Here is a 27879-nt window from a genome sequence, read left to right as displayed (position 1 = left end):
TATTGTTTTTCTTTTCTTATTTATTTAAAAAATAATTATGTGATCTCTACATTAAATTATTAAATTATGTTGTGATATCTATTTATTAAACTTTTATTTTTTAAATTGATTTAGATTTTTTTTTAAAATTACTTTTTAAAAAAAAAATATTAGTTTAATTTTTCTTTAAATATTGCTTTTTCGGTTTCTATAATTTATTTAGTCAATAGAATATTTGTTAGAGATGTCACTATTTTTCATATTATTTTTTCATATTTCTGTTATTAATTTTTGTAACAAATTTTTTGATGATTTTTTTTTTAAATGATTATTTTTTTCACATTTGATAAATTGAATTTAGTTGTAAAATCTTAAAATTATTGAACACGTTTCTTAAACAATATTCAAATTTTTTAAATATTATAAATTTTATATCTATGTTTTAATCTTCAAATTTTTTATTTTTATATTCTCATTTTTTTAAAATATTACGGCTAGTTTTAGCTAAATTGAGCACCTTGCAAGCACAATAGTTTGCCACTCCTAGTTTTTAATAGTTTGCAATTGCTGTTTATGGCCAACAAAACTTTGACTTCCACAATTTCAGTCGGGTTCCACTGGTGTTAACTGAACAGAAATCTCACAGAAAGCTTAAGCCGTCATGAGACGAATGATGGGCACGCATGATACAGCCCGATATGACCAATGGCGGACAAAGCTTCCACAAAAGCTCAACTAAAGCGAAACCATAAATTGGGTGGTTTCAAATATGAACTCCAGCAGGCCTCCAGATTCTGTGCATCTGCCTGCAAACCCTATAACTCAGCAGGACTTCCCCAGAGGGATCTTAATTCTTTCTATCTAGAGAGAGTTAGCATCCCCTCAAAGCTCTTCTGTAGCACATCAGCGAGAGAACTTTTTTTTTCAGGGAGAGCTAATTTACAACAATGTCTCAATTTTATCGTCATCTACAAGGGGAAGATGATATAGTGGTGAATGCTCGTAAGCTCATTGACCATATTTTGGTTTTTGAGGCCATGACCTCAAACGGGCAACAGAGAACTCGCAAGTCGCTGAGCTTATTTGTTGGAGCCCTACTCCTTCCAACACTTGCGGTCCTAATAATCGCAGCAATCACGGTAATCGGAAATTCCTATTTCGTGCCCATCGCTATTGTTTATCTTGCAGCAATAGCTGTTACAGAAGAGCAAAACAGAATTCGTAGATTGCTGAGCTTTTTCGTTGTAGCCCTATTCCTTTCAGTGCTTGCAGTTCATGCAACCGCGACAATCACCATTGCAACCCTTGTAGTTCATGCAATCGCGACAATCGCTATTGCAGCATATTTTGCGCCTCTCACGACCATCTCAGTTGCAAAAGAATTTGCGATCGTAGCTGCAACTTCTGTGACAATAGCTGCATATTGTGTGCCCCTTATGACCACCGGACTTGCTATCAAGATAATCGCTTGCTTGGCCTATATTGTGCCTATCATGGAAATTTCTATCATGGTCTTTATGGAATATGCGCTCGACGTTTTGAGGCAACATTCTATCGAAAAGCTTCGTGTCTTAGATAAAGCAGTGCAGATGGCAGATAACCCTAGTCTATCCAACGCATATAGGAGAGTAAATCCTGAAGCAGAGCAACACCTTAGGAGAGAAAATCCTGAAGGAGGGAAACACCTAAGGTTATGGAATTTTTCAAGGGCTAAGCAGATTCTGCTAGCGTTAACAGGTATTTCTTACTTATTCTTTTTATTCTTCAGGAAATATCTCCTCGTTGAAATAGGTGTGGTGTTTCAGTTAGGACACTCTTGTTCTTTTGTTGTCTTGTAAATCTCTCAATTGTAAAATAGTCAGTTAGGTTTAATAGAAGTTTCCTGATGTGCTGCAGAAGAGCTGATGAGCTGGAGAAGAGGCACCGCGGAAGTACCATCGTATTTTGAACTTCTCAAACAACATATATCTGGGAGTAATTCCTAAAGTACGTCAGAGCCATGCAGGGCTAAGCTGATTCTGTTTGTGTTATCAGGTATTTTTCACTTATTCTTTCTGTTCTTAAGGAAAAGTCTCTTTGGTGAAATGGGTGGTATGTTTCCATTGGGGTACCTTGTTCTTTTCTAGTCTTGTATGACATTTCTTTGGACAGATGACGATAAAATGATTAAAAGATTATTAATAGTTCTTGTGTAATAATGATTCTTTGTTTAATCACTATAATTAATACTTGGACATGTTTAAAGGGTGTAAGATTTATGCCTAATATATATTACATGATGTCGTTGTTTGTTATACACTAAAACTTTTGGCTAATCATATTATGATGCTTTGCACTTTTAAAGAATATGTCTATGCCACTTATTAGTAAATGAATTTCAATGGCTACATCACACAGGCAATTTAATTTTACCTGAATATGTCTCCACCACTTCTTTGTAAATCAAGACCTCAATGGCGACATCACAGCACCATCTGAATTTTGGTTCTTAGTAGTGAGAATGTTTTGATTCTAACTCTAAGCAATGAATTGGCTTTCTTTCTATCTTCAAGTGTGTGAGAGGTGAGAGGACTATATAGAGCAGGTATTAGTGATGGCATTCTCAACAACATATTTACAATTTCAGCTCCTGCATGTCAGCACAGTGCCAGTAAAATATATATTAAAAACTGAATTCTCCTTGGTATTGGGTGAGGAAGTACCTGATCTAAGGAGGCTGATAAGTAGAGTTACAAGGGGGCCTTACTAATTGCAACTATGCCCTCAAATTGTCTTGGAAGGAGGGCAAGAACAGAGATAACTTCAACTATAAGACCCTAGCATTCAGCTGTTAGAAGATTAACCAGTAAAGGAACCGCCCCAACTGTTATTACTTGTAAATCATTTCCATGAAATGCTGATAGACAAAGAAAATCATTGGTTGCATCGGTTTTACCTCTTGAAGTTGCATCCGGATGAAGATCTATCAAGGTTAGAATGGCTTCCAGAGTCTCTCCTATTAGTTTCTTATAATTATATACAGAGGAAATACTAGAGTATTGCAGCTGAATTTTCCTGAACTCCCATGCTACATCCACTTGGTATAACACGACTGATTGGATGCAATGCACCAGCCTTAATTATTCTAGTTTTGTATCTCTCATACAATAACAAATTTAAAAATATAGTTACAACATGTTCTTGAGCTTTCGGATCTTTTGAAGAAAGGAGGGGCACAAGTAATGGTATGGACACTGCTTCTGCAATGCAAGCTCTATTGTCCATAGCACATTTGCAACTTGCAAGCAATCTTAGTTCATAAGCAACTTGATTTTTCATTTGAAATGATCTTGTAGAAACCTTTTCCACAATTTTTTTTGTCGTCCATGTGACAGATTTTTCCTATTTCTCTAGACCTCCACCTTAAAATAAATGCTATAACCTACTCTATTTATTATTTATTATATTATATTATTTTATTTTTGTTCTTGGTCACATTGATGTATTGTTTTAGTCTCTAGTGATAAAAATTCCTAGATCATAAAACCCCTCATAAAAACCCCAATAAGGCAAGCAGACAAGAATAAAAACCTTAGGTTTTCTATTTCCTGTTTGCGCATATTCGTTGGATCATGAAGTCCAGAGCAAATGCAGAATGGGAGTGTGGGGACAACTAAAGCAATATATTCAATGACCATATGAGTAAAAGAAAAAGAAAAAGAAATGATGCTTTGTTCATCAGATTGAGATCAAGTGGTGGGTTATATGGGTTTCCTTAATAGCCCTATTCTTCCCCCTTTAGACGACTAAAGCAATATATTCAATGACCATGTGAGTAAAGAAAAAGGAAAAGAAATGCTGTTTTGTTCATCAGATTGAGATCAAGTGGTGGGTTATATGGGTTTCCCTTAGAGCCTATCGCTCCCCCTTCAGTCCCAAATCGAAATGTGGGCAATACTATCTTGAGTTAGGCTAGGATAGCTAAGAGAAAATTAGTTCTTTTCTCTAGGGAGGTAGGCTTCTCATTTATGTATTACCCTCACCATAGATTCAATCCTCACTAGCCCAAGTTACTCTAGTCACAACCGCTTGATAAAACACCATTCTTCTCCATGAAATCCCCAACTATACAGGTGTCCCGTAGGAAACTTGAATATATTACTACATACATTTGCTAGCATCTCAATGGTGATTTTTAAGTAACATGGATCGTTTTCTGCAAATGTACTAACATGACCATTGTAATTGATATGTTCCAAATGTAGATTTGGATCTCATCTCAATATGAGAGGAGGAGAGATGTCTCATGAAGAGACATGTCTCTATGGTGTAATCATCACTTAATAATATTATATTAACATAAATAAAAAATTCCTGGATCATAAAACTCCTCATAAAAACCCCAATAAGGTAAGCAGACAAGAATAAAAACCTTAAGTTTTCTATTTCCTATTCGGGCATATTTGTCGGATAATGAAGTCTAGAGCAAATGCAGAATGGGATTGTGGGGACAACTAAAGCAATATATTCAACCAACATATGAGTAAAAGAAAAAGAAAAAGAAATGATGCTTTGTTCATCAGATTGAGATCAAGTGGTGGGTTATATGGGTTTCCCTTATAGCCCTATTTTTCCCCCTTTAGACGACTAAAGCAATATATTCAACCACCATGTGAGTAAAAGAAAAAGGAAAAGAAATGATGTTTTGTTCATCAGATTGAGATCAAGTGGTGGGTTATATGGGTTTCCCTTATAGCCCCATTTCTCCCCCTTCAGTCCCAAATCGAAATGTGGACAATACTATCTTGAGTTAGGCTAGGATAGCTAAGAGAAAATTAGTTCTTTTCTCTAGGGAGGTAGGCTCCTCATTTACGTATTACCCCCACCACAGATTCCATCCTCATTGGCCCAAGTTACTCTAGTCATAGCCGCCTAATAAAACAGCGTTCTTCTGCATGAAATCCCCAACTATATAGGGTTCCCTCAAAAAATGTTAGTAAATTACTACATACATTTGCCAGCATCTCAATGGTGATTGTTAAGTAACATGGATCGTTTTCTGCAAATGTACTAACATGACCATTGTAATTGATATGTTCCAAATGCAGATTTGGATCTCATCTCAATATGAGAGGAGGAGACATGTGTCATAAAGAGACATGTTTCTATGGTGTAATCATCACTTAATAATATTATATTAACATAAATAAAAAATTCCTAGATCATAAAACCCCTCATAAAAACGCCAATAAGGTAAGTAGACAAGAATAAAAACCTTAAGTTTTCTATTTTCTGTTTGGGCATATCTGTCGAATGATGAAGTCCAGAGCACATGTAGAATGAGAGTGTGGGGATAACTAAAGCAATATATTCAATGACCATATGAGTAAAAGAAAAAGAAAAAGAAATGATGCTTTGTTCATCAGATTGAGATCAAGTGGTGGGTTATATGGGTTTCCCTTATAGCCCTATTTTTCCCCCTTCAGATGACTAGAGCAATATATTCAACGACCATGTGAGTAAAAGAAAAAGGAAAAGAAATGATGTTTTGTTCATCAGATTGAGATCAAGTGGTGGGTTATATGGGTTTCCCTTATAGCCCTATTTTCCCCCCTTCAGACGACTAAAGCAATATATTCAACGACCATGTGAGTAAAAGAAAAAAGAAAAGAAATGATGTTTTGTTCATCAGATTGAGATCAAGTGGTGGGTTATATGGGTTTCCCTTATAGCCCTATCGCTCCCTCTTTAGTCCCAAATCAAAATGTGGACATTACTATCTTGAGTTAGGCTAGGATAGCTAAGAGAAAATTAGTTCTTTTCTCTAGGGAGGTAGGCTCCTCATTTATGTATTACCCCCACCACAGATTCCATCCTCACTGGCCCAAGTTACTCTAGTCACATCCACTTGATAGAACAAACACCATTCTTCTCCACGAAATCCACAACTATACAGGGTTCCCGCAGGAAATGTGAGTATATTACTACATACATTTGCCGGCATCTCAATGGTGATTGTTAAGTAACATGAATCATTTTCTGCAAATGTACTAACATGGCCATTGTAATTGATATGTTCCAAATGCAGATTTGGATCTCATCTCAATATGAGAGGAGGAGACATGTCTCATGAAGAGACATGTCTCTATGGTGTAATCATCACTTAATAATATTATATTAACATAAATAATAATATGTATAACAATATATATATATATATATATATATATATATATGTATATATACATGTATATATATGTGTATATATATATGTATGTATTATATACTATAATATATATATGTATTATATACAATAATATATATTATTTAACATAGATAAGTATATATAGGAAATGATGAATTACTAATAACAATAATGTATATCAAATTGGATCAATTCGACTGAAGCTACAACTTTAACACTCCTTCTTAGCTAGGGAGGATTTGTAGAACACATTATGCTCTCAAATATATGAAGAGATATCATCTCTATATGATATTCAATTATGATGCTAAATTTCTCACCTTTCATAACACACAATTGAAACAATTTCCATAATTTTAATATAAGCTTAAACACCACCTTAAGTGTGGTCTATAATAGTAACTATGTCATGGTGTCCCGCGAGATCTGGCCCAAAGAACCATAATAAGTTGGTTATCATGGTGCACAACGAAATTTGGCCCAAAGAACCATGTTGAGTTGGTTATCATGGTGCCTAGCAAAATCCGACCTAAAGAACCATGATAACACTTGCTCCTAGACATCCAACACATTTAGGTGCTACAAGTTAATGTAGTGTATCTAGGAGATAGCTCAAACTATTGATAAGGCTATCACCTTACAATAGTGGCCTTACACACATGAAAGATCGTCACCTTTCATCACATATCATATGCGAAATAGCAACCACCATGAACCAAGTTAGAGGGTGGTACAAAGGCTTTCACCTCAATTTTCTATCACAAAGAAGAATGCATTACAAGGAATTTCACTTAGAACTTCTCCTCATAGAGAAGGTATCATTTACAAAGGATTGCACCTCAAAATTCTCCCTCTAAATAATGATCCTGGGAAGTCAGGTCCTCTAGTTACTACATTAGAAGCTCTCTTCTACTACGGATGCCTTTTGAACTCCCTCTAAATCCAATATTAGTCTTTCAATTTTCTGGTGATAAGTTATTACTTCCTCATGGTATACATAGGAGTAGGCCCATCAAAATCATGTAGTCACACATATGTATTTCTAGACTCCCTTTGAGTATCAATCTTCTAAGCTCTTGCGTTGCCTTAGAAGAAGTGTCATACTCCTCTTAATGTAGAAGGATCTCATAAGTTCAATCATCAAAGATATTTGCTTGAAGAGCCTCACTTTATCCATCTTGATCATCAACATCTTTGGAGCTACTATCATTAGATTGAGTTTGCACAGTATCTGGTAGCATGTATAAAGTACCAACCTTCTTTTTGAGTACTTATCTGCCCATGAGGGCCATGGAACATTTCTTTTTTAAAAATGGTTCAAGTGGGAATGAAACATTGGTTATTATTCCGCCCACAATGTAAAATTCGCACTCTTATATTTTTGAACACTTTTGCATCACATTAAATATGACATCTTCTTTCTAAGTTCCACCTTGCTCTTTTCAGGCATTAAGGGTGTTGGTGTTTTAAAACGTAAAATACATCGGGGGGCAGCTACTTCCTATCTACAACATACCCATTCGGACACCAGCTTCAACTATAAGGCTAATACCCTTCTACTTTAGGCTCTGCGAAACCTAGGCAGGTGTAGCTCAGATTCATTCATGTGGTACCAATGTTAAAGCATACACTTGAATCTAACAAAACAGATAATACCCTTAATCTTCTAACACTTATATAGACAACATAGATGTGAAATAGCTAGAATCATGACATGAATTAGACAAACTGAGTAAGGGTAACACTTTTCAACTCTTCAACAAAAAGGGAAAAGGATTTTGACTATAAAATTGGTTTCAGCATAACCAAGACATGAACAACACAACACTTCAATCTTGTAGCTAATCAGTGCCTTATCTATTGGGCAATTCCATAAACCCCTAACATACATCCTTGGAAATCGTTGAGACATTTCATGTATCATGACTTCCTGATCTATCCATTCACCTTGTGAATCAGACTTTTGCATCATTTCTGACTCTCATACTCAACCTATCCCTTCATGAAATCTGCAATCCTGCGATGATAGACTAAGCATATATGTGACTCCTTGAATCACAAGCAAACAATATCAACGCAAACAACCAAGAATAGATTGCAACTGAGTTTTATGCTCTTTGTTCACAAAACACAAAAGATCACAAACAACATGAACAAGAGACACGATTCAGATTGAAGGTGAAACTTATAGCTGCACTTTATTCATTTCCTTGAAACAAATACAATAAGATGCATGAAAACAATTTATAAAACTGCTGAATAAACTAGAACTATTAGTAATTCATTAACTTGTTGTTCATTAGAAGAGAAATGCTGAAGAAATGGTGGAAACCCAGTTGAGCTTGCTCAGAGAAATTGGCAACCAACCTAGGTGGTATCACAGCTATGAAGATTTTTCAAAAAATTGGAACCAACCCTAAAGAAAGAGAAGAGAAGGGAATATAAAGACAAGAGAATTCCCAGATCAAATCAGATGCTGCCATTTGTCCACTTGAAACTTCTCCACTTGCAGATGCAGAATTCTATCTCTCCCTTCTTTGTGTAACTAAAAATCGGATCCTTTTCCTTACTACTGAAGAAAACTTGAAAATATCTTCAGAATGATAAAGACATGTAATTGATTTGATTTGATGTTAAACTAGGGCCAAAAACACCTGCTGAATGACCATTAGAGGCAAAAAGAAGGCTCTCAGAATCATTTTCCTTCAAATCTGGAGCCAACAAACCTCATTGCTTGCTTTCCAATTAATTTTGAAACTTAATCATGAAAACTGCTCCTTCTGCTGACAATACCCCCCATTTTACAAATCTGCTTGCATCTCACACCAGTAAATATCTGTGCATTTTTTGATTCCATATCTGGATAGCTCATCTTTTCTCGGTTCCGATGGTATTCTGCACTACATATTTCTGATGAAAAATGCCCCTCTGGTGCTCATTCGAGGTTTTAGGCCCCAACTCAAGATCATAACACTAAAATGAAAAATTTAAAATAGTCTATAGTTTAAACTATAGAAAAATCTTAAAAACATTGAAAATTTTAAAGCTTTGGCCTGAGTTTTAAGAAACAATGATAAAAAATGATATTTTCTTGAATTTGATATTTTCCCTTTTTTCTATCTGGGTCAACCCTCTTGGTTGATCGCCACGTGTCAACACGTGATTGGTTGACTCTTGTTGCATCATTGCCACCTATTAACCATCACTATGTGTCGCAATTTCGTGAGCTTGCAGGTCTTAACCTTAACCTTACCTTAACTCCTACAGCCATGCGCCTGACCTCATATTGCGGCTTCGCGACTTTATTTGGTTAAACGCGATTAAGGCTTGTGATGCTACGAAATAAGCATTTTCACATGGTCGTATCAAATTTTCAACTTAACATTTAATGCTGGTGACATTGCGATTGATGGTTAATTGGCGGTTTCGCGCCATCGCTCAGTAAGGCCTAACCGCGCAGTTTTTGCCGTGGTGCTGCGATTGAGTGCCACTTGTCCATCGTGACATCATTTCCTCTGGTTTGGGCATTTGTGGTTTTATTCAAAATAACCAATTTTCGTGCCAGTTGGCATGGCCATCCACAATACGTTGTTTCAGGTAAAGTTTTGGAACAATGTGCATGTACATCCTAATGTCAAGCTCATTACGTTGAGTAATTAAATGGCTTTGCAGAAGCTCCACTAGCCATCATGCTGTAGGGCCAATTCCTTAGTGAGTTATTTGAATCCCTTATATGCCAAAATGACTTGGATCCTCGGCTGATGGTATAGGCCTACCGCAAGGTACAGTCACTTCATCCCTCCAACCCACGTTTCAAACACAGCTTGAGCGCATGATGGGAAAGCCGAGCAAACTGGCTGCTGCGTAGCGGTCAGGCAAGTGGAGTTACCACCACTAACACCCACGCAGTTATGCCAAATTGGAGACAATCTTGAATATTATGAAGTTGTTAAAACCGACAATAACTAGGCTTTAAATTCATTGCTCCACCCTTTGGCTTTTCCTCCAATACTGCTCATGCCTTTAGGTTTTTCCAATCACATGTTACTAATCTCCTGCATGGAGCACACTCAAACCTGCAATTTAGTCTTCTACAAACTAAAACAAAGCCGTGCTCATGCCTCCCTTTTCTCTCACAACTGGCAGCATTTGGCCCTCCCATCCTCCACCGTCTCCTTTCTCCCTATTAGTGGCAGCAAAATACAAGTGAGCAAAAGGGGACGTTGTGGGCAGCTATTTGTATATGGTCTTTTTCCAGAAAATGACGTTAAAAAGAGGCCCATCTTATCACAAACAAATGCCCATAATACTGTCTTCCTTAAGTATTTGAAATCATTTTAGTTTTGCTTCTAGTGCTAAGAGGATAATATAAAACTAAGATGGAGGAATGTGCATCAATGTCTCCGTTCTGACCATTAATTGATGGAATTTCAATTATATGCCGCTTCACATATATGATGTAAAATGCGTCCTCTTAATGACATTAGAAACTCAATTTCAATCAAGCTCTCTTACAAATCCATTAATGTGAAGGCATTTTGAATCAATGATTAACTTGTATTCGGTTTTATCACAAAGATTTGACTATCTCTAATTCAAAATCTTTACGACTCATCATGAGTAAATCCCACTCATCAATTTGATCTCAAAAATGATATGCTTTATTCCTTGCCATGGATACATGGAACATATTTATTTCCCTCATCATATTTATCAAACATCATACTCGGAAGCCTAGTTTACATTTGAATATCTCACATTGCTCAAAATGAAACTTCACATTTGAATAACCTTCTACTTGAATATACATCATAAAGTAAAAATCCCTGTTTCTGACAAACATTTGAATGCATAGCTTGTCTTTGTTTGTTGCACGTTTGACAACTTGTGGAGAGGTGAAACATTGTCAGGTGCTTAAGCACCCAACTTTGGACCATAACTTATCCCCACACAATCTCTGACGAGAAAGGCCCTTCCTACCCGGAATATACATGGAACATCTTGTCATCCACTAAGCATGACAGCAAGAGAATACAATAAATATGATCATGCATGAAATGATATTATTCTAGATTTAATGTATCATTTTTGACGTTTATTTCTATGTCATTGCAGACTCCATCTCACCTCTTCACCATTTTTATGGCTATACAGTTGATGAATCCTAGGTGCTCGGATCTTAGAGCAATCGGCTCTGTCTATTGATTTCCAACTAATTCATGAATAATATATATATTCTAGCTATGATTTGAAAAATATATTCTTAAAGATTGCCAAATTTATTGTTTAATTAATTAATTTAATCATATCTGATTTCTCTTCTACGTTCTTGCAAATTCATTTTTCCTCTTCACCCTATGTGGCTATAGAGTCGGTGAATTCTACGTGTTTGGAAAATTTTGAGCAATTTGCTCTTTGCATAGATTCTAAAAGGATTCATTGATTAGTATATCTTATCACGAACTGTGACTAAAAGAAATATGTTCTTGAGACTAGTTGAAATATTATTGTATTCTATTTTCCATATAGTATAATTCATCCAAGTTTTATTGCACTTAGAAAGCTCTCTCTTAAGAGATACTATTCAACTTTTTGTATGATGATTCTGGATGTTATGAAAGTTAAGAAGAAAAATCAATAACAATGTCATGGAATATTCAATAAGCTTATAACTTATTCTTGGAAATGAAAGAAGTCTCTAAGCCTAGCCAGCTGCTATGGAAGGTCGATTTTAAAACATTGGAATATCACAATCTGAAATGATTAACACATGACCTGGCATAAATTTTGGATTTTTTTGAAGTTGGTAAATCGATTTGAATCAGCTTCCCTCTAGTTGCTTGAAACGTCACTTCAATGCACATGATCTCTGATTCTCAGCTAGAACACTTACAACAAGGTGCACAAAATGTATTGATTGAACAAGGCTTTTAAAATGATAATTTTGTCACAAAAGAAATATGAAATTGGGAATGATAAAGGTGAAAGAAGATCCTGGTAAGATGTAAGTCGCTGCATATAGGAGTTCAGTTGTGAATATATGTTATTCTACTAAACACATGACAAATATAAGGAGAGTGATCAGGACTTCTTGGCTTCCGCAACCTTAAAGATTATTGTCAATTTACTACGCCGAGTGTTTAATTGGTTATAAACAAGGGAAGAATAAAGATGGAAAAAGAGTTGGAAGGTTATAATTCAAATATTATTATAATTCGAATGTTATTATATTTTGAATATTATTATAATTTTATATTTATATTTGTACATGTAAATATATTAATGGGGTGACATCACTTTAGTAAATTTTTATAATATAATGGTGCCATTTCATTTTTTTATATCTATATGTATGTATATAGATATATTTATTATAATATTAAGGTGAAAGATCATATTAAATCCTTTGAGGTATGTTTTATAATTCAATTAAATTATTTTATGTTTTAAATTATTTATTTAATAGCTCATGCGGTTTCATTGATTGTATCCTGATGTTCAAGTCACTAGGTCTTCAATCCATTTGCCCAGTAATGGTGATGCTCTTGTACATAATTCTTTTTTGACAATGTTTCCACCCCGTCAACATGCTTCCTACAAGGAAATTCTTTGCAATTAAATCATATTACCATAACAAGTTATTTAATCATAAATAATCATAACGGCTCACCACCTATTCAATTCCATGAATTCGTGATAAATAATTATAATGACTATCTTACCATTTCACAGCATTATAACAAATTTTACATGTCAACTGATTTCATGTGAACCTCAATGGCTATATTTTAAATTAGGTCAAAAATTGGGATGTAATACTATCAACCATTTAATCTCTCCTTTGCATGTCATGATCATGACAATTCTTTGTAGTTGATAATCTATTGCGACATCTGATAGCTATATTTATTGAAATTTTCATTCACGATTTCCTTGATTTATTGGAATAAGTGCCTGGAATAGATTCCTTTCTAAACAAACTTTGCAGGATTTCCTTGATTTGAATAACCTATTGATATTCATGATAAGGATCGATCTTTATTTCCATGATCCAAAGTGAAAACGGATGAGAGATCACAGAAAGCAACTATAATAGATGGAAATAAACTTTGAAATCTAAGGCTCAAATATGAGTAACAAGAATATTTTGTCTGCAGTATTTTCTCAGGCCTGACTTCAAAGAACTCACTCCAGTGCCTTTTTGTGGCTTTATGATTATTCAACTCTATATGTTGACTCTCTATCTTTCATTGCAAGTGTGTGTCATGTCTTTGATTGCTTTCTCAAAGTTCAGAAATAGTGTCTCCGTATTAGTCTCCACGTTTTCCCAATAGATGCAATGAAGATCTTTTAAATTATAGTTTGAAAGCACCTCGTATCCAAACCCACTTTTAGGTGGCCCACGAAAAACTAGTCAGTATGGGATGCAGTTTAATTGAATGACAGAATGCTACGAGCCATGGTGATTTTGCAATCGTTCACCATAGCGTATAGTTGCCCATACAAATGTATATGTTCTCAAGTCATAACAGTTTGTTTGCCAAAGAGAGATCAATAGGTTTTCCTCAATGTGTCTTCTATCCAAGCATGCATCATTAGCCTTCTGGTGCTGCTTGCCCCAAAGCCTTGATCTGACATCTCAGTGCTTATTAGCGCCACATCAAACTTAATATAATGTTGACTGCACCTTCTTTTCTTCTCTCTTGATTTGATGAAAGATACGCTAGTATGCATAAGATATGCTCAATTGATTTTCCAATACTAGATAATGCTTGTTACATAAAAGAAGTTTGTTCAATCTCCTTTTATTCAATGTATTTTCTTTCAACCTCTGCAGTGAATGAAACAACTGATTCCCTAAAGTAGCATCTCCACATTAATCAATGAGTTTAATAGATTGAAAGTCTATCCCATATATTGACTCCAGCAGAATGACCCATATAGGTTGTGATATGGTATTGATATTCACACCCATAATTTCCATCCTGCTCCCATTTTCAACTCAATGGGATGGAAGCTATCTTATTTATGGTGTTTATGTGTCTGTGATTTGATTTTCCACCACGATCAAATCAGTCCCCGTTCCCTGCATCTGCTGATGACTGTACTAGCCTGCCAGCCTTCTCACACATGCAGAAATGTCAGTGCCTTTTTTACAAAGCATCCATATGACTGTGTTGAAGAGTTGGTGATACTTTGTCTGCGAACCACTTTTTTTTTGGGTGTGGTGGGGGAGGAGGGGGGCAACTTCAACAAAATGAATGATGACCAAAGGTGATCTGTTAAACTGAACTAGGGTTGCACAATTACCTGCATGCAATGAGATAAACACATCTTCTCTTGTATAAATAGGGAATTTATCCTCTACACTAGATGATAAAAGGAATTAGGAAATGCTGAAAATATTGTGGTTTTAGTATTGTATATAATGGAGAATTTGGTAGTAAATTTGGCTCCTTCAGGAGAACTTCAAAGTTATATTTCTTAATGTTCTTTTCAATGTTTATTTTCCAATAGATTGATTAACAAATATGGTCACATATATAATTTAGAAGACAAATAAGCATGCCACTTATTGACACTTATCTAATGAAATTGTAAAAGTTAAATAATGTGTTTATTATTAACCGTGGAGTTGATTTGTCCTCATCTAGCTATAAAGTTCAGCTTCAAAAAAAGACAAAATATGTAAAACTCTTTGATCTCTGATAGAAAGCACAATCTAATCACTATTTTAAAAAGTTTTTTAAAATGGTAATAATAACTTGAACTTGAACCAATGGAACAGAGTTGAAAGAATTTGCCAATTTAATTCCAAAAAACATCCCAAAAATGACCAAAGCTCTTCTTCATAACAAAACTGTGTGGTTAGCCAATCTTCCATATGATCTCAAATCTGAAGAGAACATTTTTTAAAAAATGCATTTCTTATGGTGAAATGTAATTGAAACCATCAAATAAGATTTTTTTCAGTAATTTATGACTGCATATAAAGCAGAATTGGATAACAATTTCAAAAAGAACATTTCTTATCACATGATGCATTTCTTGAATCACAATGTTGAAAGGAACATTTCTTATCACAAATTGCATTTCTTGACTATAATCCCACGATATAATAAATCTTTAACAAGTGTTAATGTCCTAAACCAAATTGAACCTGCATTTCGAAGAAAGTATGTAAACTAACTCTTTTTGCCTTGCCACAATATCCGGTATGCTTGAAACCTCAGGATCGGGGATAATTCCATACTGTTGCATCAAATTAGCCTCTCTGAACTCGCTCAGAGGAATTAGGGCTGCCACAAAGCAAACAAAAGTTCCAAATCTTTGCATCTCACACACAAATTTTCAAACAAAATTTTACAAAAATGCAACACTTACTTGACCCTTAATCTTCCCATGACCCTTAATCTTCCCAAAGTTTCTTCTGCAGGGGATCAGATATATCATTATAAACATGTATAATCACAATATGATCCTCTTGTAGCAGGTGCTCTCTGCAGACAGAACCTCCTTGTCGACACTCTCAAGGGAAAATCTTCGAGACGGCATGATTTCTTCTGTCTTCACGAAGAAAAACATTCTTCAACTGGAGTCACGTATATAGCTAGCGGAAGTTGCATGCATGCAACCTACACACGAACGTGGACAATAGGAATGCATATAGACTGAGGTCATGATCCACATAGGAACATGACCCTACAACATCATATATAACATGATCGCTGATGGGTTGGTAAATCAATCACAAAGGCAATATATCTTCTCCTTCAGCGATCGGTGAAAGCAGCAGTAACATTATTTGATAACTGTCATCAATACATACAGCCGTAACATTAAAGTCGTATTTATCAGAATATTTAATTGAAGTTGGTAAGTATTTATAGATTACTGTTTGAAGGAAATAATCAGTATACTATATCAGATTATTGCCATAGCAAATCTGAATTATTGATAAATAACTCTGTTCTACTGATCTCTATCAGAGATCCTATTAACATTTACAGGAGCAAGCCTATGGGCTTAATTACTATTAGAATATTTCTCTCAAAAAATTCTTGGCATGATATTATTTGTTGTTATTGGAAGAATGTTATAGAGCCAAGAAAATGCCTGTTTGAGGTGGCTTCTCCAAAGATTTCCTTACCAAATTTATGAATAAAGAGGTTGATATTTGCAAAATCTGTAGAGTTCCAAATTTTGTTAAACATATCTCCTTTGACTGTTTAACGGAAATGAAATCTGATATAATATTTTTGTTCTACTCTTATTGAATGGAGTCTGGCAATGATCAGCAACATGCCTAAAATGTTAAATCACTTCTTTTTAAATAAAGGAGGGCTGAAAATTTATTCAAGCTGAAAGAGAAACAAATACAAATAGAGAAAGGCCATCAGATAGCCCTGTCAAGATCAACCAAGTGATCAAGGTGATGGGACAAGCCCATTGGACTCAACAATGTTCCAATTACACATATGGTCAGAAGCCGACTTCGCCAAACAATCAACAACACTATTCCATTCCCTGGGAATATGAGTGAAAGTAATAGACTGTAAAGAAGTAGATAAATTATGAATCTTGTCCGCAATCAAAGCTAACTTCCAACTAAAAACTTCAGAATGTTGCTGATTCAATAGATGTATCACCACTTGTGAATCATATTCACAGATAAGCCTTCTCCAAACAAGGTCACAAGCATTCTTCACATCATACAAAATAGCTATGGCCTCCATCAGGTTGTTAGTCTGAAGACCTTTATAAATAGAAAACACAAATTGGATATCTCCCTTACTATGTCTAACAACACCACTAATGCCAGCAGGGCCAGGATTTCCCTTGGAAGACCCATCTGTGTTGATTTTAAGAATACCCTGTGGAGAGGCAGGGGGGGGGGGGGGGGGGGGGCGCACTCCACTTCCTGACCCGATTTATCTTTTGCAAGGGATGTCTACACATCTTTCTTAGCAGATTTCCATGTGAGGGGGGGTATATTTAGACGAGCTTTGAAAATATCCTCCCCTAGTTCCATGGCCTTAGCAGTGTCACATTTTGCAGAAATAGTTTCCTGCAAACAATGGAGAATTTTCCACCATAAGCGAAAAACCTCTAAAAACTCATCCTTAAAGATATGACGATTCTTTTCCAACCAGATATGCCAAATAATAAAGGAGGGTGCAAGAGTCTAGGCAACTTGAAGAAAGAAAGTCTTGACAGGAGCCTTACCCCAGTGAGCAAAGAATTTTGCCAGTGAGGAAATGTGCCAACATGATTGGGTCGACACATTCCACCAAAAGTGCCAAATATGTCTACTGAAAGAGAAACGGAAAAAGAGATGAGAGATATTTTCTTCACTATTCTGGCATAGAACACACATGGAGGGTCCTTGGAAGCCACGCTTACATAAATTATTTCATGTAAGACATCGGCTATGGACCACCAACCACATAAAAAATTACATTTGGACCAAGAAAACTTGTACTAGACTTGCTTCCACCAACGCATTTGAATGTCCCCCAACGTCTGCCGAAGAAGCTCAATGTATCCTGCAGACATTGAAATTTTTCCAGACAAATCTTTGCTGTCCCAAGCAAGAACATCATTACCAACCAAAGTAGTACACTCACGAGACTGCAACATCTGAAACAACTCCTTCCTATCCTCCTCATATCCTCCTGGAGGCCATTCAGAAGGGTGTTTCCAACGAAATGAAGGAACCAAACCTCTAACATACCCTATCGTATAAAAATTAACTCTGTCCCAACCAGCAGCACTAAAATTTTGATAGAGGGCATGTAGCTGAGGATGAGTGGTAAGAATAGGAGGGTGCCCATCCCAAGAGTCAAGCCAAAATAAAGCTTGGAATCCGGAATGACAAATCCAAAAGAGACCATCCTTAACCAACTGAGCTCCAAACTTTAGCGTATTCCAAATCATGGATCCTCTCCCTTCCAGAGGAAAGCAGTGAACTTCAACCACATCAATATCCGGAAAATGTTTATGGGTGAGAATACGAGCCCAAAGTTGATGTTGGTTAGGACACCAACGCCAATAAAATTTTGCAGCGAGAACTTGTCCATTTAAAATAGCTGATCGTAAGCTAAGACCACCCAACTTCTGAGGTCTACACACTGTTTCCCATTTTACCAGAGTCCATTTTGAAGTTGAAAGGTTCCAACTCTAAAGGAATTGACAGGATAGAGCACCAAATTCTTGAAGAAAATACATTGGAGCAGCCTGAACAAAACACCTGTAAATAGGAAAGGCTTGAATAACTGATTTTAATAGAGTTAGGCGAGCAATAGTTGATAGCCATCGATGAGTCCAATGATTAACCTTTTGCCACAGTTTATCAAGCAAAACTTGCTAGGAAGATCTAGGATATCTACCAATAGTAAGAGGAATACCTAAAGAAACAAAGGGAAGAGACCCAATCTGAAACCTCAAAATAGCAACAATACGCCTCTGAATAGCCTGGGGAGTATTGAAAAAAATTTGGAGGATTTGTTCTCATTAACTTTCTGTCTTGAAGTTGCAAGATACACATCCAAAGCATACCTAAAAGAAGTAGCTTCCTGAAGAGGGGCCTGTCCCATAAATGAAGTATCATCCACAAACTGAAGATGTAAAATACGAGGCAAGTGAGCACCCCATTTCCACGCATGAATCAAACCCTGGTGAACATGAAGCTTAAGAAAGCAGTTGAAACCCTCAGCTAGAATGATAAAGAGATAAGGTGAAATAGGATCCCCTTGACGAAGTTCTCTAGAGGCAGCAAAGGGCTCTAAAGGAACACCATTCATTAGAACAGAAAAAGAAGCTGAAGTAACACAACTCATAATCCAATTCACCCACTGTTGGTAGAAACCAAAGGCCATGAGGATTTTTTGAAGAAAACTCCATTTGACTCTATCATAAGCCTTAGCCATATCCAACTTAATGAACATAGCTCGCTTGTTTGATATATGCATAGAGTAAATAACTTCAGAAACAATAACAATTCCATTAAGAATTTGCTTACCAGCCACAAGACCGCCTTGTTCCTCTGAAATCACAACCGGAAGGCATATCTTGAGTCTATCAACAATCAATTTGGTGATAATTTTGTACACAACATTACAAAGAGCAATGGGATGACAGGAGTCAAGATTGTCAACACCTTCTTTCTTATGGATAAGAGTCAATAAAGTATAGTTCAATGTACGAAGCATTTGTCTATTCTGAAGGGATTTTCCTTAACCACTTCCAAAAGATCCATATTAATAATTTCCCAAAATTCTTGAAAGAATTCCACAGGGAAGCCATCTAGGCCTGGAGCTTTACCTTTATTCATCCCAAACATAACCTCTTCAAGTTCAACTATCAAAATTGCATGAAGAAGAGAACAATTCATAGCATTGGTGATAAGAGAAGGAATGCACGAAAGAATTAAGTTATCCTCCTCAGCTGTAGGTTGAGAATCTTCAATAAAAAAGTTTAGAATAAAAGTGAAGGGCTTCCTTGGTCATAGTAGACTGAGAAGAAATCTTAAGCCCTTCATAGTAACAAGAGAAGAAATATACCTTTTATAATGACGAGCCTGAACATAATGATGAAAGAAAGCAGTATTTCTATCCCCTTCCTGCAACCAATCGATGTGAGCCTTTTACTTCCAGTAAATCTCTTCCTGAAGTTCCTATTCTTCCACATCTCGCATAGCCTCAGATTCTGCCTTGCCAAAAGCCTCTGTAAGCCCTGAGTCCCTGATTTGGCGAGTAATCACTGCAAGATGATCTAGAGCATTCCTCTTTCTAGATTGAAGGTTTCCAAAGCAAGAAGTATTCCATCTCTTAAGATGATATTTGATATATTTTAGTTTCGTCTCAAAGACAAACACAGCCGTGCCATAAGTTGGGCCACCCTCTCTCCACTACTTAGCCACTAGATCATAAAGGGACGAGTCTCAAACCCACATAAGCTGGAGTCTAAAAGAAGGCTTCCTAGGGAGTGCAATAGGAGAAGAAGAGAACTTAATTGACCAATGATTAGAACCTCTCCAATCAAGAATTTCATTACTCGTAATTAGGCCACTACTAACCCAATAACTAGAAACAAGAAACCTATCCAAACATTCTGAAATAGCTTCTTGATTACTCCGTCTATTATTCCAAGTGAAAACCCCATTTGAAGGCTTAACATCAATAATAGAAAGAACATCCACCTGGGCTTGAAAAACGTTAGAAGCAGGGCCAAGCCTAGCCCAACCTCCTCTTTTCTTCGCAAGACTTAAAATAGAATTAAAATCACCTCCTAAAATCCAAGGAAAATAAGGAGCACAAGAACACACATACCTAATGTGATCCCAAAGATGAATCTTCCCACAAATGTCAATAGGGGCATAAACATTTGTTACAAGAATAGTCTCACTAGAGTCCAAGGCAATAGCCACCATAGAGATTGAGTAATGACTAAAAATCCACCGAAGGGGAGAAATCTTACGAGAGTCGTAGAACAGAGCCAAACCTCCAGAATTCCCTTGGGAACCAATACTTTGATAGTGGCTAGCATACCAAATGCACGGAGCAAGCTGATGCATAACCTCAACAGAAACCTTAGTCTCTTGAACACAAAGACATCTGGAGAATGAATTGCAATCAAATCATGAATAGCTTTTTGACGATAGGTGCTATTCAAACCCCTCAGATTCCAAGAGAGAATGATCATTGAGGGGTTTGAGAAAAGTGAGCATCAATAGGTTTAACAAACCCATATTCCACCAACAGATCTCCAGAACCCAGATTCCACCAATAGATCTCCAGTCATTTTTATTTTTTCAAGGTCTGTCTTCCGTCCTTTTGAGGAGCTATCAGTGGGACTTTTCTTAAGGGATTGTTGTTGCACTCCCAATCTATGAGATGAACCCTTATTATTTTGAGATGAAACCGAAACTTCTCTAGCTAAATCAACCAATATGATGTCATCCCCTATGGAATTATTTAAAGTCGCCTGAGCCAATTGTTGTTCCTGAATAGCTTGAACTGGTTCTAGTTCAAGAGCTGGTACAACCTCCATATTGACCTCAACACAATTAGAAGTGACCACATGTGGGACCCCTTCTTCCAAAGCTAAATTCTCTAGCACCCCAAAACTTGTTAAAGCTTCCATTTGTTTGTCTATCCTTGAATGGCCTCTTTTGACTGCATCCTTTAGCCTTAGTTTTAACAGGTACAAATCCTTCCTTGTCCTTTCCCTGAGGTTCAGCCATCATGGGAGCTTTCACTTTGTCCTCTTTACCTAGAGGAGGAGGTGCCGAAGAAGGGGAATCAACATCCTTATGAACTTTAGGGCAATGTCGCAGGAGATGACCATATTCATGACAAAACCGACATCGAAAAGGTAGAGATTCATAATCCAATTGCTAAATCCATGATGAAGATCCCAAACAAATTTCCATCGAATTCGAAAGGGGATTATTGAGATCTATCTCAACACAAATTTGGCCAAAAGAAATCATTTTTTTATCAAGGGTTTGTGTAGCAACTACTGCAGGCTTTCCCAGGAGACTAGGAATTTTATGTAAAATGTCTTCTCGCCAAAACTTCAGGGGGAGGTGAGGTAGACAGACCCAAAGAGGAACTTGAGAAGGCAGCGCTTCAGCTGAATTAAAACCTGCATGTGATGGCTTAATAAATAATCCAACTTGATTATAAAAATACGGGCCACCTTCCAAAACTCTATTGTGATCTGCAATATTCGAGAAAATAACCATAAAATAGCTATTTGCTGCAAGCATAATGTCCATATCTCCTTCAATCTGCCAGGGACGCCAAATCCAAGCCTCATGAGTGGAAAAAGGAATACGAATACCAATAAATTTATAGATTAGAGCATGCCTACTCCAATATGAGACATCTTCTTTGATCAAATCAGGAGGAATGACCAAAACTAGGCAATCCTGGGCTCTAGGAAGACACCCATTAATCTTCTTCATATTAGGGCCAACACTCGTATAAAATGTATCCGCTTGTTGAGCATGCATGCTTGAAGAGGACCCATTATGAGCCTTGTCCATGCGAGAAAGATCGACAATTGATGCCACAGAGATCTCTGCCATGCAAAGATTAAAACCAAGAAAAGAATGCCAAACAAAAACAACACCCACTATAAGCTGAAACGCTTCCATAGAACCCATGTATGCAAACATGCAACCAAGCTAGGGCACCTCCATCTCTCCTTGTTTCATCCCGAAAATCTTCACTTCTATCTTCTATCTTTGCTTCTAGATTATTTTTGGCGTGTCATGTTAAATTACTTCTGATTATTGTTATATATTGAGATTTTAATGGGGACTTTGGATTTTCAATTTCAAGGTAAGTTTGTAAAGAAACTTATTGCTTTTTGTAAAGAAACTTATTGGTTCAACTATTGCCTCATTACTTATGTATATATTCAAGAGGCAACAAGAGGGATTGGTGATGGTGAACTCCTCTGAGATCCTATACAAGTAAACATAGGGTAACAATAGAGATGAGAATCAGCTATTCCTCTAAGGACTTATAAAATTTGTGAATTATTATGGTTGGGGAGATGCAGTTGCTACAATTGTGTGTATTCTAAATTGGAGTCATACAAGTGTACGTGGCAAGATGACTCCATATGAAACATGGTTAGAGGAAACCATTGTTGATTGTTCCCCTTTTTACATTTCTTCTGGTTAATCGTTCCCCTTTGTATTTTCTCTCCTTTTTTATTTCTTTTCTACATGTTTTTCCCTTTTGTATGTTTATATAAATGTTTTCTTCTCATGATTTCCTTATGCCTTTGCTTTCTCTTTTGTATTTGTTGGTAAACAAATTGTCCTTTTATAAATTCTCGAATGCCCAAACTCGCAAGAGACAATCATCTTCCAACAGTTCGATAATCCATCATCAGGTTGATAGATTTCCTCTGAATTGAAAGGTACAACTCCCTTATGAATGCTATTTAATGAATTTGTTTAGTTCCTAAACTAATTGGGCATGTTCTTGACCGGAGAACGGAAGAGGAAAACCAAGCCAGCCCTAGATAGAACTAAGTAAGGCAGGGAGTTTTAGATCTTGAACCTTGCCAATCCCAAAAATTCAAACATCCTATGACTCCCCGGCTTTGGTAATGCAATAAAGTTTGAGATGCAAAATGAAATGATCAAATTTAAAATGCAAATGAATCGAACCTTAAACACCACACAAAGATATCTCCCTCAACCCCAAGCAATACTCTGATTGCCTTCAGTTCATTGTATTAAAATAAAGAAACGAAACTATGTTTGTTCATTGATCTTAATCTAACGTCAAAGAGATTCAAATTCACACATGCAATGGCACAGTAAATTATTGGTATAAAACACATTCAATCTTGTCTCTGCAACATGAAGTACTTCACACCAAAAATTAGCTGACCTTTTAATTGATTTTCAAAAGAATACATATAGAAATCAGGGATGGAGCATTACAAAAAACAGCTGAACTGATTCATCTTCTTTACTAGAATGACCCACAGCAAGAAGCCATTTATGGGTTACAAAAGGCAGCAGCAATAATTGGGCTGAACTCTATGTGTCTGTTAATATTGACCTTTGTGTATCTAATAAGCTATCAGAAAAGACTCTGGCAACATTCTTGGCTGTATCTATCCATTACTACAGCTCTTCGACACCTCAAGATGTCATTCGTTGGGCTCTGCTACCCTTTTATAATTAATAGCAGTTCATCTTTGAGCTCAAATGCTGAACACCAATCTTGTACAATGTTGCAGCAAATCTTGGGGGATCGCGGAGGGTCTTCATATTCTTGCTCGAAAACTCCCGAAATGAAAATAGTGTCTTATTGGTTTATCGCTATAACACATAACGATGTCTCATTTTCATCGCTCATTGCCGCAATGCCTTACTTTTGAATCCGGCCTCCGACAGGATCATTGCTATAGGATATAGTGATACCCTCTCTTTTGCATAGCGTGAGCTTGATCTCCACATCGCTATGACCTATGCCGATAACTTTATTGTCCATCGATATAACTAAGTTTTGCTCATTCAACATGCTGATGATCGCTGAAGGTTGTGGCGATGGACATTTCTCATCGCTCATCACTGTAACAAAGTTTCATCTCCTACGCTTAGTGATAAGCCTGATCGCTATGACCTATGGCGATAACTTCATCGATTGTCCATTTCTCATCGCTCATCGCTGTAACAAAGTTTCATCTCCTGCGCTTAGCGATAAGCCTAATCATTATGACCTATGGCGATATTTATTTCGCATCATAAATAGCTTCAACCTTCATCACTGTAGGTATAGCGACGAGAAGGAAAACTTAAGGTCATTAATCATTGACTAGTTTCCAGAGTTGCCAGGTATATTTGCAGCTTAGCGGACATTGCTTGACGCAGGAAACTATAATATGACAACAGTATTATATATATTTTTTTCTATTTCCATTATTTCTTCATATATTTTTATTTTCTTCATTTTTTTGGTATGTTTAGTTTATTTTGGCATCATTATGTATGTTTGAGTGAGTGAGACTGTGTGTGTGTGAGAGAGAGAGAGAGATTTGATTCCTTCCTCATCTAATTTCGACAAGTCCATTTGGAGGTGGAGGATAAGCTCGTGCTGCTGTTTAAACCGTGATACTCAGCATTTAACCTAGCCATTGAATCTTTTGATAAGATTCTTTTATGGCTAAGACTTCCAAATTTACCTTTTCAATTCTGGTTTAAATATTGTTTTGAAGATATTGTGAATGCTTTGGACAAATTTATAGGGGTTAATGTGGGTTCAGAAGATTTTTATTATTCTGCATATGCCCGCAATCTAGTTGAGATGGATTTTAGTGAAATTGGCCAATGGGGAGTGGCTTCAGTCAGTGGACTACAAAGGTATTTCTTTTAGATGTAGACGATATTAGTTGTATTTAATCCAGTCATTGAGCAGCTGGATTGATAAATGATTGTTGTTACTATATTTGAAAGCACAGTTGGTGGATTGCTAAATGTTTGTTGGTAATACATTTGAAGCACAATTCCATGCATGTAAGGGCAACATCTATCTATCAGCAGTATTAAAGTACCCGGTGTTTATTATTGACAGTCAATTCATGGACTAACACAATCAATTTTTTTCTTTGAATATTATAAAATTCTCAAAAAAAAAAGCTACTTATAGTTTTGCTATTGGGAGAAGCTCACACGGTTCATACAGCAAAATGAATTAGTCTTAGAATCTAAATCTATCAGAACTGAATAGAAAGATTAGACTTTTAGCAACACCACCAAATGATGTTTCCAAGATGCAATTGGTTGGTGTCTTCCACCACATTAAATTCATATTTGTGGCATTCTCAATCTTACATGATGCTCAAGGATCTTTGCAATGATGGTATGGAAAAATCAATTGTGTTTGACCACTCGGTATAGATTGAGAGGCATAGACTGTTTACTACTTATACAGACTGTTTATGTTTACCACTTATGCAAACTGTTTTGCAAAAGGAGCTGGAAATCATCAAGTTGGAGGATACAAAACACAGGAACAAAAATGAAAGTTTCTACTGGAAGGAATGACTTGCAAAAGGAGCTAGAATTTATCAGATATGAGAAAGGCTGCAAAATGAAAATGAGATCAATGGAGAGCACGTCAAAGTTATCACTAAAAAAGGTTGGCAACCTGCAAAAGGAGTACAAAAGCTACAAGAGCATGTCACTTGTCCTTTGGCTGTGTTATGAACAAGCTGCAAGTTTGGCCTGAAGCAATGTGAGGTTGCAGAATAAAACATATGGAGGCAATAAATGTGAAGGCACTACAGATTCTGAAGGAGGAGATCAATAAAGCTGAATGCATATTGGAAGAAAAAGAAGATATGGTCTAGGAACTACTTTCAAAATATACGAATTGCAAAGTGTGGTCTGTGTGATAGGGAACTGGGGTTAGATGCCATCAAAGCCAAAAACACAAAACTGAAACAAAAATGAGGAGAAGAATGTTGAAACTACAGGGTAGGCTAAAGAAAAATTCTAATCTGAATATAATTCACACATAGAGCAATTGTAAAGGGAGGTATATGTTTTTGTGACAGAGAACACCAAAGTGAGGGATGAAACAGAGGTTAATATTCAACAGTTGCAAGCTTTAAAGAGGATATCTCTAAGTTGCAATAGCATAATAGAAAGCTCTGTACCCAGGGTAAGAATGCTGAGATCACATTGCAAGCAAAACAAATATTAGTAATGGAATAGAACCTGAGAATTAAGGAATTACAAAATGATTTCTATAGAATTTTGAAGAAAACAGAGTACAAGAACTTTAACTGCTTGAGAGATGAACAAAAAATGAGTGTGATCTTGGAGCTTGGTATTTTTCTTTCAGAACTTTTCATCCTGATAATGGATCAGAGAGTGTGATCTGAAATGTTAATGCAAGAAAGGAAAACACAGTCATCCCCCGAAACAACATACTAAATAATGAATGGAAAACTACTACTTCCAACTTGGGCATTACCAACTTAGAAATATGCAGTGCTTATTTATACTAATACATGTAGTGGATATTGCTTCGCTTCAATATCTAGACTTTGACAAAAATAGAAAACTGCAATGTTCAAGTGGCTATAGAGTACACAAGCACCTGACTAACAATGTGGTATGCAATCAATTCTATTGAATTGAGAAATTCAATCACTTTGCAATAAAAGATTTCTACACTTCAGATCATATCACAAATCATCCTATAGCAAGACCAAAGGAATTTGAAAAATTTGCTTGCTCTGTTTTCAAACTGTAAATTAGACCTCTTAACTTGAAGTCTTTAATAGCTTTTTCTTTTGCTTGTTTGTTTGATAGCATAGATATGTTTCCAACCACCAATTCTCTCTCAAGGGTTTGCAACCTTGAATGGAAGGCCCTTACGAATATCAGACAGTGCAGTCAAGTAGCATGCATGAAATTGATGTACAAAAATAGACATAATTCTGCAACTTTAGAATAGACTATCCATTATATAACATGATTTTTTTGAGTTCTTTGGAAGACCATGGTAAATATGATTGATGTTTATATATCAGAGAATGTAAGATATCATTTACAGGATAACTTATGGCATTCTAACTGAAGCTCATTAATTACATTCTACATGTTGAAGGCCTATGTATTGGTAAATGCATCATAGCTTTCTCCTCAAAACATTATAGATATGCATCAAATATTAACATTGCTTCAAATGTGACACAGAACATTGATGTTATTTCATTTGAGCAATTTCCCATTTTCTGCAATGAAGATGTTTTGCCACATTCTCAACAGTGATGCCTTTGTTGCTAATCTGTCCTGCTTTTCTGAGCTGATAATTACAAAATCCAAAACAAAACTGAAATAGATTATCTTTTGTACACTTACATATTTGTTTTGTGTGCCAGAAAGAAGTTTGCAGGTGCAAAAAAGACGTTTCATTCCGTATTTTTCCTATTTAAAAATGTGGGACATGTATGCCATCAAAAGGTTGTTTGGCAAGTCCAAAATACAAGTCTGTCAACTAATTAACGTACTTCTAAATATGATTTTATTTCTTGTAGAATATGAGTTAACTGATAAGCTCAGCCTTTGTATTGATCCTTTGTCAAGGGACACATGAATAAGTTCTAAAATTAATTTTAGACAAAGTCAACGGGCTTTATGTCTCTGAGAAATTTACTTACTTTTACTTTTT

The 27879-nt window shown here is 36.1% G+C and overlaps 1 protein-coding gene across 1 annotated transcript; it reads left to right on the top strand.

The window, feature by feature from the left end:
* The first annotated feature begins 494 nt into the window (after window positions 1-494).
* On the top strand, window positions 495-27879 carry LOC149544665 (uncharacterized). The gene is made up of 3 exons (XM_089796425.1): window positions 495-1716; window positions 1876-2013; window positions 27590-27879. Exons 1-2 carry the CDS (start codon window positions 927-929, stop codon window positions 1962-1964), a joined length of 879 nt encoding a protein of 292 aa, XP_089652551.1. The 5' UTR covers window positions 495-926; the 3' UTR covers window positions 1965-2013; window positions 27590-27879.

The sequence above is a fragment of the Cupressus sempervirens genome, chromosome 8 (assembly GCF_028749045.1).
Source record: "Cupressus sempervirens isolate cs-2001-9-10 chromosome 8, ASM2874904v1, whole genome shotgun sequence".
Classification (NCBI taxonomy): Eukaryota; Viridiplantae; Streptophyta; class Pinopsida; order Cupressales; family Cupressaceae; genus Cupressus; species Cupressus sempervirens.
Note: the sequence above shows the minus strand (reverse complement) of the source record. Positions and strands in the feature narration are given on the sequence as shown.

Bases quoted from the DNA above. Each gene is read 5' to 3' on its own strand.
- LOC149544665 (XM_089796425.1), top strand. From the start codon at position 927: ATGTCTCAATTTTATCGTCATCTACAAGGGGAAGATGATATAGTGGTG. The intron at 1,717-1,875 runs GTATTTCTTACT...GATGTGCTGCAG, and splicing joins GATTCTGCTAGCGTTAACAG to AAGAGCTGATGAGCTGGAGA.